The sequence below is a fragment of the Aedes aegypti genome, chromosome 2, assembly GCF_002204515.2.
Source record: "Aedes aegypti strain LVP_AGWG chromosome 2, AaegL5.0 Primary Assembly, whole genome shotgun sequence".
NCBI classification, from domain to species: domain Eukaryota; kingdom Metazoa; phylum Arthropoda; class Insecta; order Diptera; family Culicidae; genus Aedes; species Aedes aegypti.
The window spans coordinates 212,507,579-212,529,757 of record NC_035108.1 but is presented as its reverse complement, the minus strand read 5'-3'; the positions used below and the strand labels follow the sequence as shown (position 1 = coordinate 212,529,757).

The window sequence follows — 22,179 nt, the reverse complement described above, 5'->3', positions numbered from 1 at the left end:
CAGCCATCAACAGCGAGACATGGATCAGCTTATCCAGCAGTCATGTCGTCGAGATCCGTACAGCATGTTCAGCATGGTTCATTACCGTGGAATGCGTCGTTACCACCACCGGTACATCAGTCAACACCAACAAGCATGCAGTCTGGGAGGCATCCGTTGATTGGGACCGTCGGAAATCAATCCAACCCGTATACATCTCAACACCAGGCAGCATATAGGTGCCATAGACAGCCCCTAGGGGCTAATGATGCAGCCTACCCAGTAGTAAATCAGTACATCCCTACGGCGACGGTGGTATACTTAACCAACTACTGCCAACCATGGTTCAATGACATGCGAAATATGTACCAAAATCAATGGGTTTCCGCTCCGAATCAAAATTTGTTAACGGCTGGGTCGCAAATGCTTCCAAATATAATGTCGGGGACTTCAAGGGCACTTTCCAAACCAAATCAATCAATTCACTAACGCAATGTCAAGTAATATAATGCCAGCTAGTAGTGTGGGTTTGAATATCTTCAATTTCCTAACACAATGTGGGTCAGCTCCTTGTCTGCCGACTGGAGCAGACTTGCAACAACTTGCGGCGCGTCATGTTGTGCCGAAAGATCTTCCACCATTCGGCGGAAATCCTGCTGAATGGCTATTGTTTTGGAGCAGCTATGAAACTTCAACGCAAATATGTGGATATTCTTCGTCAGAAAATCTTCTGAGACTGCAGCGATGTCTATAGGGAGATGATAGGAAAGCGGTCAACCCTTCGCATGCTCTATGGCCGCCCAGACGCCATCATCGGTTCGCTGTTGAATGACGGCAGAAACACCCCAGCACCGAAGCCGGAGAAACTCGAAACTGGTGAATTTTGGACTTGTGGTGCGCAACCTCTGTGCGCATCTGGTATCCGCTGGACAGCAAATGCACTTGACCAATCCCATTCTCCTTCAAGCACTGGTAGACAAACTACCAGCCAATATCAAGCTTGGGTGGGCATTGCATAAACAGACAGTAGTGGAAGCAGATCTTCGGAGTTTTTCGGACTACATGAGTCTCATGATCAACGCTGCAAGTAGTGTTACTAGCGGAATCGGAGAGTGCTCCAAATCGGAGCGTCAGAAAGGAAAGGCGTTCGTCAACACTGTTAGAGCCGAGGCCAATGCGGAAAGCAGTCGCGAAAATAACAATAAGAAGAGCAGTGGTGGTAGGAATACGAGTAATTCGCAAGCATTAACGAGTCCAAGGATTCGTCCGTACACTCAGAAACGCGGGAAGACACAAAATGACTAAATTTTAGTAATTTATGACTATTTTCTATCTGCCTCTCTTTTACCCTGCAAGGAATTTTATTCCTATTTGTCAATTCACCCTGGTTGAAGCATCGCTAGGCTTCAACCCAATCGAAATGACAGTTAGTGTGAAAATTCACAGCAGAATGAAAGAGAGGCAGATAGAAAATAGTCATTAATGCATAAACTTTAGTAATTTTGTGACTATTTTTATTTTTCAGTGTACGCGGCGTGTCAAACGGACGAACATAATCCAAAGCGTTCAAAGCGAAAAATCTCGCCGACCGTTGGAAGACAGTCCGAGAAGCACATTTGTGCAAGCGATGTTTGTATCCACATGGAAAGTGGCCATGCAAGGCTCCTCCATGCGGAGCTGAGGGTTGTCAAGAAAATCACCATAAGTTCCTTCACCCAGGGAATCCACAAAACTCATCTGGCTTCGGGAACGTTGCTTCGTCACCGTCCAATACTGGAGTTGTGACGGTTCATCAGCACTCCCAAGTTAAGTTAATTTTATGCTATTCTTGAAGTATTCTCTTACACCAATTCTATAAAACTAGAAAGAAAACCAGTAATTCTACAATCCTACACTAACCCAATGATAAACCTCTCAAAAGACTAAAGTGGCCCAACTAGAAACGGTGTTAGAGAGCAACTGTCAAGTATCTCTTAAAACTTGTAATCATCACTTATGACAATCCTCAACACTTCAGTAAACCTTTCACAAGTAGTTCTTAAGACATATTAAACTCACAATATGTTTATCATGTTGGTTTGGTTAACGAATTTATAATTACTTCTTCATAAAATTGTCAATCAATAATAAAACAAAATGCAAATCAAAACATCTGTGATGATAACTTTCGGTTTTTTTCGATACCTATCCGTGTTTTCGGTTGTCACGCTTTTTACATCGTGAATATCATGCATGAAACATCCGAAACGCACAATGCGCCTCGACAATATTGCATTTTCAGAAAAACAATTTCATCAATTTGGTGCCCGAAAATGTTGAACAATCCAGCATACATGGATTCTCCCATCATGGCTCCCTTGCCAAAGCATCTATAATAACAATCATGGCGGTAGTTTTACTCAACACCATCATAGAACCATGATAAATTTTGCTGAACTCGGGAAAGCGTAACAAATATCGCTTGAGAGTTCTTAGGCTTAAGGCGATCTTGATGAAGACAAACTGATCTTCTTAAAGAACGCGATAAGATTCGTACGTTTTATTCAAGAGAAGCACATTTTGACGTTTGTTTATTTACACTTTTCGTTTTCGGAGAAAAGCGTTCATGCTAGATTTTGTTACGGCATGAAATTTAAAGCTAGAAAACGACTGAAGGTAAGTATTACCAGCTGTGGATAACTTCTTAATAAGGCCCAGATGTTGAGCAGGGAAAGCAATCGGACATTTAACCACATCCAGAAGTCCACCTTGCAAGGAGGTGTCCAGTGGTCCAGTTCCGCTTCTATATCATGGCCAAGGGGAGGAAGACCACTGGAACTGGTTGTTTGCGTTATTAGTAAGTTGTGCGCCGTGAGTTCAACAACGACTTCCGTGAAGAACAGATCGAAAATCCACGCAAGGATTCATAATACTACAATCATTAATGTACATACTAGTGCGTGGATTGATGGGGGAGAAATTTATGATGTTATCGGTCAAGAGTTCTTACTCTCGCTCGAGTGCGTTCTTACAGATAAGTACAAGAGTTTCATAAAACTGTTGCCAAGGTCACTTGTTCTTATTGAAAATGAAGTTTTATGTGATGCATCCGAAGTGTTCTTGAAGAAGTATTTAAAACCAAAAACGGTTCAAGATCATTTCTACTGGGTGAAAATCACTATAAAACCTAGAGGAATATGCAAATCTACGATAAAACTATCATAAAAATAAATAAAGCCAAATAGAATCTAAATTGTTACTTGGGTTCATGCGAACGGCAGAACGGCGAAAACTTTCACCTTCTTGGACGGAGGATCGGATTCGACTCTGCTAGAGAATTCAATTGGGTCTGTCTGGGCCAACGGTTCCACTCTGTATGCAGTGGACAAATGGAGTACAGCGACCTGAAGAAGAATCCGAGCGTGTCGACTTGGAAATCTCCGGAAACAGTCCAAAACGCTACAAATTGAGTGGCGTCCATACGGTGTCGAGTTTAGATCTGCCACGGCAAACGGTTGATGGCAACATGCTTCAAGCCAAGTTCCCGCATCTAAAAGGATTGCCCATCACAAGCTACGATGCACAGTGGTACCGCCCATATGTCATAAATCAAAAAACAAAATGTCAGTGCGCATCGTACCTTCGTGCTGTGCGTACACGAATTCTCTCTGCTCTTGGAAGTTTTCTTAAAAACTACCTAAAGCAATAAAACAGTACTTTTCAGTGCTACACAAACAGTACTTTTCAGTGCTAAAATTAAAAACGGTACTTTTCAGTGCTACTTAAACAGTACTTTTCAGTACTATTTTTTCTACTATTGATCCCTTTACGATCCTTGTTTGGACCCGTGCCTTCGATTTTTCGTTGGACCCGTTGGCGAAAGCTAGCGGTGGTAATCCTTCTTGGACACCGTCTAGGGAAAAAACCTCTCGAAGGTCACGTCTTTCTCGTTTATTAACTAAACATGGTATCAACAACTAACAAAAGGAAGGGTGAATCTCTGAATTCACTACTTCCTTCCAAAAAAGTGGGTTTTAAAACTGTCACTACACGTGGCAAGAATGGAAGAAAGGACGCTTCCCCGGAATGCGAAGTTTCTTCCAAGGGTGAAATGAATAATTGTATTGAAATGAGCAATCAGTTCGATGCTCTAGACAAATTTTCCGAACACCAAATCGAAGCAGCCTCTAGCCTAGGCTCTTTGATTCAAGTGAGGAAGCAAAGAGTGCCGCCTATCGTGGTCAGTTGTTCCGAATTTGGGGGATTTAGGCAGGAGATCTTGAACTCCATTAGGGGAATCAAGGTTTCCTTCCAAATCGCAAAGAAAGGAGACTGTCGCGTTTTGCCGGAAACTCTTAAAGATCGCGAACTTCTTCTCAGATATCTTGAAGAGAAGAAGCACAAATTTTTTACTTATGACGACAAAACTGAACGTTTGTTCAAAGTCGTCTTGAAAGGTCTCTCAAGTGACTATAAGTCACCTGAAGAGATCAAAAATGGAATAAATGATTTACTTGGATTTTCCCCAGTCCAAGTAATCATTATGAAAAAGAGAACCCAATCTGGCATTGTTCGGAAAGGGCTTTCTCAAGAATATTATTTAGTTCACTTTAACAAAAAAGAACTAAATAATATTAAAGCTTTAGAAAAAGCTAAACTTATGTTCGATGTCCGTGTGACATGGGAACATTTCCAGAAACCTGGAGGAAATTACCAGAACCCCACTCAGTGCCGTCGGTGCCAAAAGTGGGGTCATGGTACAAAAAATTGTCGCATGGATGCTAAATGCATGATTTGCGGAGGTTCTTCTCACGCTAAGGACGACTGTCCTGTGAAAGAAGATACCAGAAAATTTCAATGCGCCAATTGCAAGGGCCCTCACAAAGCTAACTTTTGGGAATGCATTTCACGCAAAAGAGTCGTTGAGGCTCGTGCCAAGCAGATGAAGGATAATATCCGTTACGATAACGGTCGTTTCCGGAATTTGCCTGGTAGAGTATCGAACAATGCTCATTTTTCAGTTAACGATCGCTTGATTAGGAATCATACCCACCAGGAAGATCATAATCATGCGCATTCACAAACAAATTTTAATCCGTCGGGTAGCCGTTCGAATCTTTCAATTTCGAATGTATCTACCCACGGTAAATCCTTTGCCGATATCTTAGCAGGAAATTCGAACTCCTCCCCTGTTCGATCCATGGGTACCCATTCTACTTGTTTCAAATCAAATGGAAAAAACCCTACCGCCACAGGTAATTCCGCTTCTTCGTCTACCGGAAATTCCAATGGGAAATCACATGACATGTCTGCCTCTGATTTTAATTTTCTAACTGAACAATTGAATCTAATGATTGATGCAATGTTCAAAGCCACCACTATGACTGAAGCAGTCCAAGTAGGTGTAAAATTTACAAATAAAATTGTTATTGGATTACGTTTTTCTAATGGATCCAAATAATAATTTAAATATTTTAAATTGGAATGCTCGTTCTCTGAATGGTAAAGAGGACGAGCTGTTTAATTTTCTTACAGCTAATAACGTGCATATAGCAGTTATTACCGAAACTTATTTAAAACCTGGATCCAAATTTAAAAAAGATCCTAACTTTTTTGTTTATCGTAATGATCGACTTGATGGGGCATGTGGGGGAGTTGCAATCATCATTCATAGGCGTATAAAACATCAACTGTTTTCGTCATTTGAAACTAAAGTTTTTGAAACTTTAGGTGTTTCTGTTGAAACACAGTTTGGTAAATATACTTTCATAGCTGCCTATTTGCCTTTTCAATGCTCTGGACAGCAAGTTAATTGGCTTCAAACTGACTTGCGAAAATTAACTCGCAATAAGTCAAAATTTTTTGTCATTGGTGACTTTAATGCCAAACATCGGTCATGGAATAATTCTCAAAGTAATTCCAACGGCAGAATTTTATTTGATGAGTGCTCTTCAGGATATTTCTCAATTCAATACCCTGATAGCCCTACATGTTTTTCCTCTTCTAGAAATCCATCTACGATTGACTTGGTCTTAACCGACTCTAGTCATCTTTGTAGCCAATTAGTTACTCATGCTGATTTTGATTCTGATCATGTCCCTGTTACATTTCAAATATCGCATGAAGCGATTCTCAATCCTATCAGCTCCACTTTCAATTATTTACGAGTCGACTGGAATATATATGAAACGTATGTTGACTCTAATCTTGATGTTAACATTTCTTTAGAAACTAAAATTGATATTGACAATGCTCTTGAAACTTTAACAAATTCCATTGTTGAAGCCAGAAACATTGCAATTCCAAAATGTGAAGTAAAATTTGAATCCGTGATTATAGACGATGATCTTAAACTCTTGATCCGTCTTAAAAACGTGAGGAGAAGGCAATTTCAACGCACTCGTGATCCTGCTATGAAAATTATATGGCAGGATTTGCAGAAAGAAATCAAGAAACGTTTTGCAGATTTAAGAAACAAAAATTTTGAAAATAAAATTTCTCAATTGGACCCCGGCTCTAAGCCCTTTTGGAAATTATCTAAAATCTTGAAAAAACCTCAGAAGCCTATACCGGCATTGAAAGAGGAAAACAAATTATTACTAACTAATTGCGGAAAAGCTCAAAAACTTGCTATGCAGTTTGAAAGTGCGCACAATTTTAATTTAGGACTTACTAGTCCAATTGAAAATGAAGTTACTCAGGAGTTCGAAAATATTCTCAATCAAGAGAACGTTTTCGAAAATGCCTGGGAGACTGATTTGGAAGAAGTAAAAAATTCAAAAATATGAAAGCTCCTGGCGATGATGGAATTTTCTACATCCTCATCAAGAAACTTCCAGAAAGTAGCTTATCATTTTTAGTTGATATATTTAACAAATGTTTTCAATTAACATATTTTCCTGACAAATGGAAAAATGCTAAGGTTGTTCCAATTTTAAAACCAGACAAAAATCCTGCAGAAGCTTCTAGCTATCGTCCAATCAGTTTGCTTTCCTCCATCAGTAAACTTTTTGAAAAGGTTATTTTGAACAGAATGATGGCCCACATCAACGAGAATTCAATTTTTGCCAATGAACAGTTCGGATTCCGCCATGGACATTCGACCACTCATCAACTTTTACGTGTAACAAATTTGATCCGTTCCAACAAATCTGAAGGCTACTCTACTGGTCTTGCTCTTCTAGACATAGAAAAAGCATTCGACAGTGTTTGGCATGAAGGTTTGATTGTAAAATTGAAAAATTTTAATTTTCCAACATACATTGTTAGAATAATTCAAAGTTATCTGTCAAATCGTACACTTCAGGTTAATTATCAGAACTCCAGATCTGAAAGACTTCCTGTAAGAGCTGGTGTTCCCCAAGGCAGCATTTTGGGACCAATATTATACAATATTTTCACATCTGACTTACCTGAGTTACCTCAGGGATGTCAAAAATCTTTGTTTGCGGATGACACAGGCCTCTCCGCCAAAGGACGAAGCCTGCGTGTCATCTGTAGTCGATTGCAAAAAAGTTTGGATATTTTTTCTTCATACTTGCAAAAATGGAAGATTTCTCCTAATGCTTCCAAAACTCAACTAATAATATTCCCACATAAACCAAAAGCTCTTTATTTGAAACCTTCAAGTAGACATGTTGTCACGATGAGAGGGGTTCCAATAAATTGGTCAGATGAAGTTAAGTATCTAGGACTCATGCTAGATAAGAATTTAACTTTCAAACATCACATTGAGGGCATTCAAGCCAAATGTAACAAATTTGTAAAATGTCTCTATCCCCTTATTAATAGAAAATCAAAACTTTGTCTTAAGAACAAGCTTTTGATATTCAAACAAATTTTCAGGCCAGCCATGTTGTATGCTGTACCAATATGGACTAGCTGTTGTAATACCAGGAAGAAAGCTCTGCAGAGAATTCAAAATAAAATTTTGAAAATGATTCTGAGGCTTCCTCCCTGGTATAGTACCAATGAGTTACATAGGATATCCAATGTTGAAACATTGGAACAAATGTCAAATAAAATAATCAATAATTTCAGGCAAAAATCGTTACAATCTTCTATTGCCACGATTAATGCGTTATATGTTTAGGTTAAGTTAGGTTAAGTATATTAAAAACTTTTTTTTTTCTCTTATAAGCAGGTGAAATCAACTCACCTGTAAAAAATCTGAACTGCTACGGCAAATGAAATGTAATATGTTGTTAACAAAATGTTAATAAAATCTTAGATTTGTTTTACCAAATTAGGATGATAGTGTTGTCTAATAACACAGAACACCTAGATATAAGAAATAATGAATGTAATGTTTGGAATGATACTAATAAAGAAATAAAAAAAAAAAAAAAAAAAAAAAAATATATATATATATATAAAAAAAAAACAAAATGTCTTTTTTGTCACGCCTTTACCTTTTCATGGATCAATTATGATCCCAAGATTGTAAAAACATAAACATTAATGGCGTTCCTGTATAATATTCATAGTAGGGCTATGAATGATGGAGTGTATTTTTAATGTGTTAAAAATACGTTGAAAATTGAGCGATTTCAGCACTTTGTTTATTGTCTTCGCAAACCAAAATCAATTGATTTTTCAATCAGTTTAGATTACAGAACCTTAGTACAGATGTATATCTATCACTTCCAATACATTTTAGAGAGTTATGTGACATCTAGGAGTCAGTATTGATGTGAGTAATGAGGATAGAAATATACTCACTTGATAACCACATCACTTTTTTTGAAGTACGTTTTTGAACATGTTCTTAATCACATTTAATCAAACTTCTACCATCACTTTTTTTGAAGTACGTTTTTGAACATGTTCTTAATCACATTTAATCAAACTTCTACCATCACATGATCATGTTTGAGTAGGAAAATTAACCTTTGAAGGTTCTAGCTGCAAATATTTGCAAATAAGTTAGCAGCGTGCCTTCAAAGTTGTTAGTTTTTATCAATAAAGGCAATGATAAAAATTTTCATAGAATTTATTACATACCAGTATAATTGTAGCTAACTGGAATGAATGCACAATATAATAAAATTTTCACTACTAATATTTCAATTCAATATGAATAAACTTGCAACATGTGCATTGATTTAACATGTACTTTGATTTAATGAGTAGTTTTACTGTACAATTGTTAATTGTACAACAGCCATTCTAATATATATGACATGACTTCCCAAAGTGTGGGAGGATCAACATTAACATGTTATTTATTTTGTGCATCAAAAGAAAACCTTCAACGAAATTCCAGTATCTATGGATCCAGCGCTAAAAATAAAATTGTGAGAATAAAAAAATATATTAAAAAGCAACAATATATTAACAAATAATTCATTAACTATTGCATAATTATAAGTATTTGAAACATAAGGTTAATTACATTAGGTGACATGTTCGTTATTTGGTTTTGGTAGAGATTTGATGTGAAATTGGCTTTATCTATATAAATAAAAATGGAGTGGTGTTTGTATGTCATGAATTGGCTTACGAACGGGTCAACGTATTTGAAAGATAATTTCTCCGTATTGTTCCTCAAGGGTTCCGACGTGTTTGTAGGCATAACAATCCTAGGATATTCACCGGAAACGTGGGGAAAACGAGAGTGAACGTAACTGTCATTGTATATGGGACGATCCATAGCGTTCTTCTACAGCCTACTTGATGGCAAGACGAAGTTTGCCGGGATCACTAGTCAATTAATAAATATTTAAGTATTTATTTGGTATATACATCTCCGGCCCTTAGAAAATTGTTCAATAGCTTTTTATATCTACATACTAAAAAGTAAGCTTTTGAGCATGTGATGCAACTCTTAGCAGAGAATCTTCTCAAGATGGAAAAAAATAAACCTGATATATTCCCAAGTAACCACAAGCATTATAACATTGCACGTATTCTACTGCATATCAACAACATTGATGTAACATTGCTCTTATTCGACATATTTCAAGAGTTGTCAAGCAATAAAGCATTAACTCTACATTAGAAATGTATCAATGCACTAATATCACCTTATAAATTGCACTGCTGCACTAATGTTACTTTATAAATTGCATCATTGCTTTATCGTCGTTTTTGCATTAGTGCAACTGTAAAAGGGCCCTTTTCCACTTTTAAACTACTTTAATGGTAGGCTTACGGCAATGCAGCTGCTTTATATATGCAATAATATAATGCTCCATGGTTACTTGGGTTGCTTGTATAGAATTCATGGTTCTTTTTAAGATATTAAATAATTTAGTTGATTTTTGACACGGAAGGAGAGATAATTGCAAAGTCGATTTTATGCACATATAATCATTCATATGACAGAGCCTTCGCATTATGATCTCCGCATACTAATCAGAATTTTTGAAGTGATATGAATTACGACATCAACCTAGACGGAGTTTTAACAGTCAAAAATAATTTATTTGGCAATTTCTGATGGTGTTTGCTACCAGATATGTAGTAAAATGTTTTATGACCGCTTCGTAGAACAAATGGAACCACTGTGCGATGCAGCAGTGCCGGGAATACTCATCGGACTCGACAACACTATGCTGAAGACGACGTTGGTAATCCGGGAAGGGAACGGCGACGAACCAGTCGCAGCAAAAACCCGACTAGGTTGGACAGTATTCGGAAAAATTCTACACGTGTGCCACCAATCGACAGATACGGATCTTCACGAATTGATGAAAAGCTTCATCACGATAGAAGGAGCGGGAACCGATTCGAACACATTAATTGAATCTAAACTAGAAAAGCGAGCTCGGGAGATTATGGAGGCTACAACGGTACGTTTGGACTCAGGAAAGTTCCAGACAGGTCTTCTTTGGAGATATGACAAAATAGAGTTTCCTGACAGCAGGCCTATGGCAGAGAGAAGGCTGCAGTGTCTCGAGACTCGACTGTCTAAGAATCCAACGCTCTATGCAAAAGTGCGCCAACAAATGGTTGAGTATGTCACGAAAGGGTATGCCCATAAAGCTACAGAGCAGGAGCTAGAGCAAGCAAGTCCTGGTCAAACCTGGTATTTACCACTAGGCGTGGTGAGCAACCCAAAAAAGCCTGAAAAAGTGCGTATCGTGTGGGACGCCGCAGCATCGATTAGAGGAGTCTCGTTGAATTCGGTTCTACTCAAAGGACCGGATTTTCTTCAGTCTCTTCCAACAGAATTAGGGGAAGTGGTGGTAAAATGAACAGGGGTGGTAAAATGAACACCGTGAATTTTACCGAGAAAAAAACATTTTCGAAGAATTTTTATCACGCACGGGCGATTTAGAGCATAAATCTGAGTGTTCGAGTTGATGCGGAGGTCAATTGAAGTGAAAATATCAACAAAAACTAAGATTTTAGAAAACCACGTTCAAAAATTAAAACTGACGTAACTTTTAGCGCGGAAGACTTGAGGTTTTTCAGTGAGGTGAATATCGTTATGATAAGATGTCAAATATGATACCTTTAGAATTCTTTTTGAATGGGTTACAATCATTAATGGATGTATTTTCGGTAGGGCAATGAAAATTTTCAGAAATTTTTGTTTCGCTCACATTTGTTGCGTGGTGTTCATTTTGCCACCAACCGCTGTTCATTTTACCCACATAGTGCAGGTAAAATGAACATTTGCATCGCTTTTTGATAGCGATAAAAATATGTGAAAATAGATATTTTAGTCTGAATCCATGTCGCTGCTATAGATTACATACCTATTTTTGATGGTGTGCGATAGAACTATACAAATTCTCGTTTTTCTATCAGAAACAAGATGATTTCCTTAAGGTGTTCATTTTACCACCCCTTCCCCTATGCCGGTTTAGACAAAGGGAGGTGGCCATCAACGCTGATATTAGGGAGATGTTTCACCAGCCCGAAGACCGCCAAGCCCAAAGATTTCTTTAGCGAAACAACCCGACGGAACGAATGGAGGTGTTCGTAATGGATGTCGCCATATTTGGCGCAACATGTTCCCCGAGTTCTGCGTAGTTTGCAAAAAACCTTAACGCTAAGGAGCACGCGGCAGAATATCCAAGTGCAATAGTCGAGAATCACTATGTTGGCGACTACTTGGATAGTGTGGACACAATTGAGCAGGCAATCCAGTTGGCAACGGAAGTGAAATTGGTCCATCTACGAGGAGGATTTGATCTTCGACACTGGCTGTCCAACCGAAAGGAAGTATTGGAGAAGCTTGGCGAAGGATATTCCGATGAGTCTAAAAACTTCGTTATGGGAAAAGGCTGTAGTTCAGAGCGGATTTTGGGCATGATTTGGCTACCGCAGGAGGACGTATTTTCGATTCTACCCCATTACCCCGAATGCCATTTCCCCAATTGCCATCACCCCGAATTCCATTACCCCGAATGTACCATTACCCCGAATTCCATCACCCCGAATGCAATTTCCCCGAATTAACAATTATCATGACTTGATGATATTGACGACATTTCCCCGCGATATTGGAATTCGGGGTAATGTCATTCGGGGTGATGGGACGTTCGGGGTTTTGGAATTCGGGGTAATGGCGTTCAGGTTAATGGCATTCGGGGTAATGGGATTCGGGGTAATGGGGTAGAATCCGTATTTTCGTTTGCCATCCCAAGTAGCAAAGTTAAATTTATGCTATTCTTGAAGTATTCTCTTACACCAATTCTGTAAAACTAGAAATAAAACCAGTAATTCTATAAACCTACGCTAACCCAATGATAAACCTCTCATAAGACTAAAGTGGCCCACACTAGAGACGGTGTTGGAGAGCAACTGCCAAGTATCTCTTAAAACTTGTAATCATCACTTATGACAATCCTCAACACATCAATAAACCTTCCACAAGTAGTTCTCAAGACAAGTTAAAATCACAATATTTTTATCATGTTGATGTGGCTAACGAATTTATAAATACTTCTTAATAAAATTATCAACTAATAATAAAACACCATCCGAATTAAAACATCTGTGATGATAACTTTCCGCTTTTTTTCGATGATAACTTTCCGCTTTTTTTCGATATCTACCTGTGTTTCGTTTGTCACGCTTATTACATCGTGAATATCATGCATGAAACACCCGAAACGCACAATGCGCCTCGACAATATCGCAGTTTCAGAAAAACAAATTCATCAATTTGTTGCCCGAAAATGTTGAACAATCCAGCATACATGGATTCTCCCATCATGGCTCCCTTGCTAAAGCATCGATAATTACAATCATGGCGGTAGTTTTACTCAACACCATCATAGAACCGTGATAAATTTTGCTGAACTCGGGCAGGCGTAACAAATATCACTTGAGAGTTCTTATGCTTAAGGCGATCTTGATGAAGTCAAACTAATCTTCTTGAAGAACGTGATAAGATTCGTTCGTTTTATTCGAGAGGAGCACATTTGGACGTTTGTTTATTTACACTTTTAGTTTTTGGAGAAAAAAGGTTCATGCTAGATTTTGTTACGGCATGAAATTTAAAGCTAGAAAACGACTGAAGGTAAGTATTACCAGCTGTGGATAACTTCTTAATAAGGCCCAGATGTTGAGCAGGGAAAGCAATCGGACATTTAACCACATCCAGAAGTCCACCTTGCAAGGAGGTGTCCAGTGGTCCAGTTCCGCTTCTATATCATGGCCAAGGGGAGGAAGACCACTGGAACTGGTTGTTTGCGTTATTAGTAAGTTGTGCGCCGTGAGTTCAACAACGACTTCCGTGAAGAACAGATCGAAAATCCACGCAAGGATTCATAATACTACAATCATTAATGTACATACTAGTGCGTGGATTGATGGGGGAGAAATTTATGATGTTATCGGTCAAGAGTTCTTACTCTCGCTCGAGTGCGTTCTTACAGATAAGTACAAGAGTTTCATAAAACTGTTGCCAAGGTCACTTGTTCTTATTGAAAATGAAGTTTTATGTGATGCATCCGAAGTGTTCTTGAAGAAGTATTTAAAACCAAAAACGGTTCAAGATCATTTCTACTGGGTGAAAATCACTATAAAACCTAGAGGAATATGCAAATCTACGATAAAACTATCATAAAAATAAATAAAGCCAAATAGAATCTAAATTGTTACTTGGGATAGAATATCGAAAAGATCTGGGTCGGTTACTAAACGGAGACGTCTATCCCACCAAAAGAGAACTACTAAGCCTCGTAATGAGTATATTTGATCCCCTGGGGTTGGTGGCTAACTACGTCATTCACGGGAAGGTATTAATACAAGACGTATGGCGAACGAATACCGGCTGTTATGAAAAAATACCGGATGAAATCTTTCCGTCGTGGCAACGATGGGTAGTGTCGCTTCGTGAACTGGCCCAGTTGCGTAAAGATCGATGTTATTTTCCGGGTTATACTCCTGCGGCATAAGAAACGCTGGAATTGCACGTGTTCGTGGATGCGAGTTTGGCAGCTTACGCGGCCGTAGCCTACTTCCGCATAGAGGATCGTGGGACGATCCGCTGTAGCCTCGTGTCACCTAGACTGGAGCTACAAGCAGCTGTTCTGGGTACGAGATTAATGAAATCTATTATTGGTGGCCATACCCTTCCCATCCGTAGAAAGGTCTTCTGGAGTGATTCTAATACCGTCCTGGCTTGGCTTCTCTGTTTGATACAGCGTACAGAATTTCCCGAGGAACATGCCGTTCTGAATTACAATTGTCAATTGAAGAATGGCGATCTCAAAGCGATCAAAAAGATCAGTAGGATCTATAAATTGTGCCCTTTCATCGGAGCTGATGGTGTTATACGCAAAGACGGACGCATCGGTGCGGCGCCATGGCTCCGCCATTTCCAGCTATTCTCCCTAAGAACCATTATGTAACGGCGTTGATCATTGATGAGATTCATCGCAAATTCGGCCATTCGAACAACGAAACAGTTGTCAATGAAGTCAGGCAGCGATACCATGTGTCCGAGCTCCGAGTCGTCGTGAGAAGGGTATACCAAGGCTGTTAACTATGCAAGTTGCGCAAAACAGTCCCCCGACCACCGCGAATGGTCCTCTTCCCGAAGTGCGTCTAACTCCGTATGTCAAGCCATTCACGTACGAATCTATGACAAAAGGTCGAAAGACATATGGTCGAAAGGACAAAAGGTCGAAGAACAAAAAAGAAGGGACAAAAGGTCGAAAATATTTTTTAAAGGAGGAAAAATTTCCCACCAAGGAAATCATTTTCGACCTTTTGTCCTTTCGACCTTTTGTCCTTTCGACGTTTTGTCTTTCGACCTTTCGACCCCTCGTCACCGGTTAACACAGCCAACTGTAGGTTGGCAAATCGGTAGACTTCAACCGTTTCAGCTATGACAGACTAGCCTTGTCATGCAATCTGTCATCGTCAATTTTGCTTATAACAATCTATATCTATCTTTAACAAACTTCACAAAACACGTTAAAAAGTTGAATTCCTTAAAATTAATTTCTTGAATTTGTTTGTTTGCCTATTTACAAGGTCACACTTATATACAAAAAGAACTTGTTACACGAAGACGAATTGTGAACGAAGAAGACTAGTTAATCTTAAAGCTTACTCCGAACTAAAAGGACGAGTTTGAATTTGAGAGGTCCGAACGACTTCGCCGTTTCCGTAACAAAACTAAAAAGGTTTCATGCTGATAGGCTACGTAAAACTGCGTATAATCCACTGTGGCTACATCTGGTGTATGGCCAAAATGGGTGCTTCTACCCTACGAGTTGTTATTGGAACAATGAATAGCCGGCAAATAGTACAGATATATTGTTGTAATGATACAGAATATATTTGATAATTAAATTGTTTTCTCTTCGTGAAGATTAGCATTCTTGAGCTGGTTAATAAAATTTGTGCACTATGTTTATTCGACTGGATTTATAAAACAATTATACGCATATCTATAAAATTATCCAGAATCGTCTAATAATGACAATTTCAAATCTCCCGAAGTTTTGGAATGTCGCATCTATGAAAAAAGAATTAGAAATACTGTTGTGAAATCTACATGTTCGTGCATTATTTTGTTGATTGTCTTTCACTTTCATCATTGATCAAGTAAATGAAATAAATCTACAACCCCTAACTTTCAAATACTTGTTTAACTATTTTTTTTTTTATAGGCACTCCGTGCTCGTGGCCACTACTGTGCCGGACTCAGTTGATCTGTAGCTTCTTTATCGATACAGATCTATTTTCAACTTATCTATATTTACATCTAGTTTCACTCTCTCCTACTCTTTTACTCTCACACCGAGCAGGTAGGAGAGAGGTCTGCTATTAGTGAGGCTAGCTGCCTGCGAAGAGGGTCAGTTTGTCTCAGTCACCATCTGATACTGACGGAGGATGGATGTGCTCCCCAAAGCACGGTCCTCCGTGAGGCGTCTTCTGGTGGCTGGACGGGTTTTTTTGTGGAGGGGCTGGGAATCGATCCCATGACCTTCCGCTTATGAAGCGAAAGCGTAACCTCAAGGCTACAGACCCCCCTGATTGTTCAACTAAATGTATTGTTTACTTCTTGGGCTTACCAGCGGCAATCGAACCCTTTCTCCTTGACACGATGTGACTAAAATCCTGCCGACACTAACCGCACGGGCATGGAGCCCACGTGACCAGTTTTTATGCCGTGATGCCTGTTCATAAGATAAATAAGTACTGTTGCAGAACTTCCCTTGAGTTGATTTAAAATCTATCTATATAAATAAAAATGAAATGGTGTTTGTATGTCAAGAAATGGCTCACGAACGGGGCAAAAGATTTGTATGATTGTTTCTCCATTTTGTTCGTCAAGGGTTCCGACGTGTTTGTGTGTATAAAAGTTGCAGGGTGTTTACCGGGAAAGTAGGAAAAACGGGACTGAACGGAACTGTCATTTTGTATGGGACGATTCATAGCGGGTTTCAACAGCCTACTTGATGGCAAGACGAAGTTTGCCGGGACCACTAGTTTACAATAAAAATCATTACTTCTTCTTCTTATATGCATTACGTCTTCACTGGGACAAAGCCTGCTAAAAAGTTTAGTGTTCAATGAGCACTTTCACAGTTATTCCCTGCCCTTGGGTGATGGGATTGACGGTGATTAATCAAGTTGGCATTACATATTGTTGATATTGTGAAATTACTCTAATGTTTATTGATCGCGAAAATTAATCGTAATTATAACTTATAAAATGTAAGTTAATCTAGTAGTTTAAGTTATATAATGACATGTGTTTCAATGCTTAAATATATTTTACACTTGATTTATCACACCTTTAGCATGAGTTTAGTTACTGTCGCATGATCTAACACCAGATAACTACGCGTAATGCTGGAGGGACCGGCAGCGCCTACTACCAGTCTCTACTAACACTCAAATCACTAACAAGACTGGGAAACCAACGATCACCTTCATCAGTAGCATTATTTCTAATAGTAGTATTAGTTCAATATACGCAAGTCGTTTTCAATAGTCCACGAGGCGCAAGAGTGGGTGCGGGTGGTCTCTGCGTCTCACACATTGGAAATAGACTTTTATATTAGGTTTACTAACAACGTAGTAATACTTAGCGCATCGCCTAAATCCGATGCGCATCGCCTAAATCCGATGCTCATACCGCTGTTTGTTTTTTGTATATTCATAATTGCAATTAAAAACATCATAAACAATAATTTCCAAAGTTTGAGAAATATTCCAAAATGTGCTGATTTACGGCATTTTACAATATTGCGTTATCTAGTAAGGTTGTAGCGGAATTAGAGAAGTATTACTGATATATGTATAATAATTAGAAAACTAATAGCGCGGTTGTTACTGAAATGTTTCATTTTTTACTGGCTTTTATAAAATAATATAATATTTTTTTTATGCTGTAATTTATAACTTATTTAATTCTCTAAACATGTTTGCACTACCTTGCATTCACACCAACACTGGCGACATTAGCGTTCTTTGGGTAGTATTTCTGTTATGTAGTAGTAACCTCTACCGTTTTTATTCTAACGGTCATAACATAATTATCGTGAGCGTAGTAGTGGAAATAACATAGAAGTAGCTTTTGTATTTGTAGTTAAGGTACCATGGTATTAGTTGAATCCTGTCCTTTGGTTCAGAATGGGGTACGGACGCGTTCTGCTCGGCAGAACAGAGGCAGATTTATTGTGTGAACAAGTTACAACATGGACGTTCTAAAGTGCCAGAATGAAGTGTTGGGCTTGTGGGGAGCACTTGAAGATGGAGTGGAAGGTCATTACTTCGCATTCGTGCTATACTTCTCTTTATCTATAAAATTATATACAATAACCGACCCTTAGCTTAACTATTTAAATTATCAGTTGCAAATACAATAATCTTTTTGAGCTTACTAACATGTCGTCGCGTTAATTTTATCATAATGATCTTTTATCTACAATCGTCGAACCATTCTGAGGCCGTTGTGAGAATATCACCAAGAACTTCTCACATGCAATAAGCTGGTTTGTCCTACATTGAAACATTAAGATTTTTGCTCTTTCGGATAAATTTGATGTGGTTCATAATCAGTTTCAGGGATTGTTATCGTGGGAATCCAAAGAGCGAATTTTGTATGACTTCAGTGTAGGCCAATACTGCAATAAAGCATGTTACAATCACTAACATTTCTTCTCTCCCTATCCTTGTTTTCATATTTAACCCGCCACTACCACGAGCAACAATGCAATGTAAACAGCGTAATGGCCGAGGAAACGCGGATACGGGAACGATCGTCGGAACCAACGGACCAACGAAGGATTGCAGCAACCTCCAGCTAAATGAGAGAAGTATCCAATATAACAGTCTAATTTGGTTCAGACTTAAACAACAATTTAACATTTGTATTACATGGATAATAATAACTATTTACACCCTGACAGAACTGCCTATCTCAAAAATAGGTAGAAGGGCGGGACGATGGTGCGAGCCTACCCACTCTGTCATCGGTGGGCGTCGGGCGTGCTAACTGGTATAGCATGGCCTATGGGGCTCTGCCTGCACAAATCATGTTCACTTTCTCTTTCACTTTTTTGTGAATTGCTAACAACAATGCCATTAAAGTAAATCCAATACAAGAATGCAGTGCAGAACCTCATAACGCCTTTTTCGGTAAACGTATTTCCCAGCGTGGGGTTTATAGGGATGTTTGTGTAAACAACGCAGATTGGCCATGGCTAGGGGGTGCGTTGATATTAGCAGATTAGCAGATTAGCAGATGAGCACTTTCACAGTTATTAACTGAGAGCTTGTTTTGCCAAACCCAACTAACATTAAGTGCAGATGTAAACATTGTCGAAGCTTTCTCTATTCGTGATCAAACGTCAACATCCCACCGCAAAATCGCTAGTGTTTGGAGGGGACTTTAACCTCCAAATTTCCAAATAACCTCCTAATCATCACCTCCAAGTTAGTTCTAATAACCTCCGTTATATGAAATATGGTGGCGCGTCGATCCTCGCAAGTTTATCGTTAAACAGTCAATACGGCTTTATGCTGAGTAAATGCGAACGAAAACTTTTATGCGATCCTTTTACCAACAAATCTGGCGAATCTTCTCACAAGGGAAGGTCACGATGGTGTTACACGGGGTTTTCAACCGGACTATTTTTGTTAGATTCTACATGTCGAAATATGAAAAACCCCATAAAGCCTTTCGGGTGATGGACCAGTGGTGTAGCCAGGAAAAACTCTGAAAGGGGCAATTTTGTACGTATATAATATTATTGAGCTAATTGAAAATTTGACAAAGATATTTTCTCAGTATTTATTGTAATAGTAATGCACAGAGTTGACAGAGTGTACTGCTCGAAGAGGAGGGGGTAGGACCAGGCGTTACGACCTATACACAATTTGCATACAAAAAGCGTTACGGAGGGGGGAGGTGCCCAACAACTTCCAATTTTAGCGTTGCGTATAAATAAATGAATACTGTCTTGTTCTATTTCAGATATCCAGAAGGTTCAAACCAACACGAAGCTGGGTGAAACTACAGATAAGCTTGCTTTATACAAAGCAATGGATAATTCTCTGCTAAAGGAATCCGAGAAAGAAATTGAAATCAAACATTTAATTGAACGATCAATGCCGGTTAGAGCATCGGAGTCGCCCAAAATCAAATCTGACGCCGAGGAAGCTGTTCAAACATGCTTGAAATATTTGGAGGATTTTTACTCAAAGTTTTCTGAGCTAAAACAGGAAGGCAGCAAACAAGCACAGCAGAAGCTTTGGTCTAACATTAGATCAGCACTGAAAGGCATTCCCAATCATCTTCTGTGGAGCGTCGTAATGGAAATGAAAGAAAGACAACTTGCGGAAATATCACAGGCCGATTCGCAGCAAAATGATCACGAGAAGGATAACGCTTTATCCGCACAGGATGTGCTGCAGATCAACATGGCTAAACTTTGCGGCTCTCACGTCAATTTGTTCATTGACGTGGTTGCAATGAAAAGAGCAATTCAAATGATGAAGGATGACTACCTGGCAAAGTATACTCCATTCGCGCAAATGTTGGAAACTAAAATGAATCTATTGAATATGATGGATGACGAAGCTGAAGAAATACTGGAAGATTACATGTTTCAGTCTACATCCAAGGATTACAATCAGGGACAGCTTGATTTCCTAAGCAAAGAAATCGAGCGTAAGAAACAAGAAATCAAAATTCAATCTTCCAAACTGGAAAATCATGAACAACTTCTGGCTCAGCTAAGAGATATTTATGGAGAAATTGATACTTGCTCCGAGCGAATACAAGAGGAAATTCAACAACTAAATCAAATTAAGGAAAAAATCTCATATTTCAAAAGATATAGTCGTTACACGGTTCACAATATGCGACAGAAGACAACGAATCTGTCCATAAACATGCCTGATCAAACAATCAATTTAACAAAGCTTGAAGGCAACACTCTCACAAACATTCCTGCGTATGCCCCAGCAAATCTACCGCCGTACAGCACCGAATTATCAACATTTGCGGAAATCCTATTCCACAAGTTCTACAGGTACAACAAATCATTCCTGCTCTCGCTCAAAACGAACATTTGCCTGTCCGTTGGAAACGATTCCAGTGCGTTGATGTCTTTCCTACCGAACTGCTTTTCATCCGCCGAGACTTCCATCCACCAAATGCGGTCTTTGATCAAGTTCGACGAATTCATTCGCACATTTGTCCTGGACTTGAAACCTGAATTAGACACGGTTGTAGTGGACGAGGCGTACTATCATCAGTTGTGGAAAGCCAACCATGAAAAGATATGCCAACATTTGGACGAGATTGAAGCAATTGCGACCAATACACAGCAAGTGATTGAGAAGGGAAGAGTTTACTACAACTTCGTGCTGGCAAATCCTCTGCGAAAGTACGTTCCACCTAAGAAGCTGTTCAACGGGCGGAACTATCGCGAATATGAGAATGAATATTTGATGTACTATCGGATGATTCATGGGCCGATTGCGGGGCAATGATACAGTGTTAAGAAGAATGATGAATTGTCAAATAAAAATTCTGTTTTGCTATCACAAATATTTGATAAACTTTCTTTGTTTTCCCTCATTTCACTTTCCACTTCGAATATGGTCACTCTACAGTACGTGTTATATCTTAGAAAGATTTCGCTGAATATCGTTTTAGGCGGCGTCCATTAATAACGTAACGCTAAAATTGGAAATTTTTGACCCCCTCCCCCCCTCTGTAACGCTTTTTGTATGAAAAATTTCAAATTTTTATATGAGCCGTAACGCTTGAGCATACTCTCCCCCTCCCCCTAGAGCGTTACGTAATTTGTGGATGCCGCCTTAGATGGCGATCCACTCTAATTTCACCCATCTTTGGAAGAATTCATTTATTTTTATTTGTTTGTCTACATCAACAGGCACAGTGAGGCCTCAATGATGTTGGTAGTTAAAAACATACAAATCGAAACAAGAAACGCATATGGACATTAAAAGCTTAAACTTTCTAAAGCACATTCTATGTCGTTGTCAGTCGTTTGTTCCAGCAAAAAAAGATGAAAATCTTCGACATAAGAACTCACGAGTGAGATGAAAGTCGAAGATTCATGCGACTTGGTTGAAAAGTTTTAGTAATCCGTTGATCCCACCAGTAGTACTGTAGTGCGTCAGTCAGAGAGGAAGCCTTATAGGAGCGAGCTATTGCGGAGCAGTCGTGGTCGAGCATTCAAGTCAATTTGTTCCAGGATTGACACGCAGTCTATTCGTCTCTGAAACGTATCGGTGATTCGCTCCCAATACAATTCGTCCGGT

At 39.0% G+C, this 22,179-nt stretch overlaps 1 protein-coding gene across 1 annotated transcript in view; it reads left to right on the top strand.

Moving 5' to 3' along the window:
• The window catches only part of LOC5576989 (augmin complex subunit dgt5), a 31,425-nt gene extending 9,975 nt beyond the window's left edge, over positions 1 to 21,450 (top strand). Inside the window, exon 4 of the mRNA XM_001663041.2 lies at positions 19,859 to 21,450. Within this exon, the coding sequence (XP_001663091.2) occupies positions 19,859 to 21,381 (1,523 nt within the window). The 3' untranslated portion in view covers positions 21,382 to 21,450. The remainder of the gene's footprint in view (positions 1 to 19,858) is intronic.
• Positions 21,451 to 22,179: the final 729 nt, after the last annotated feature.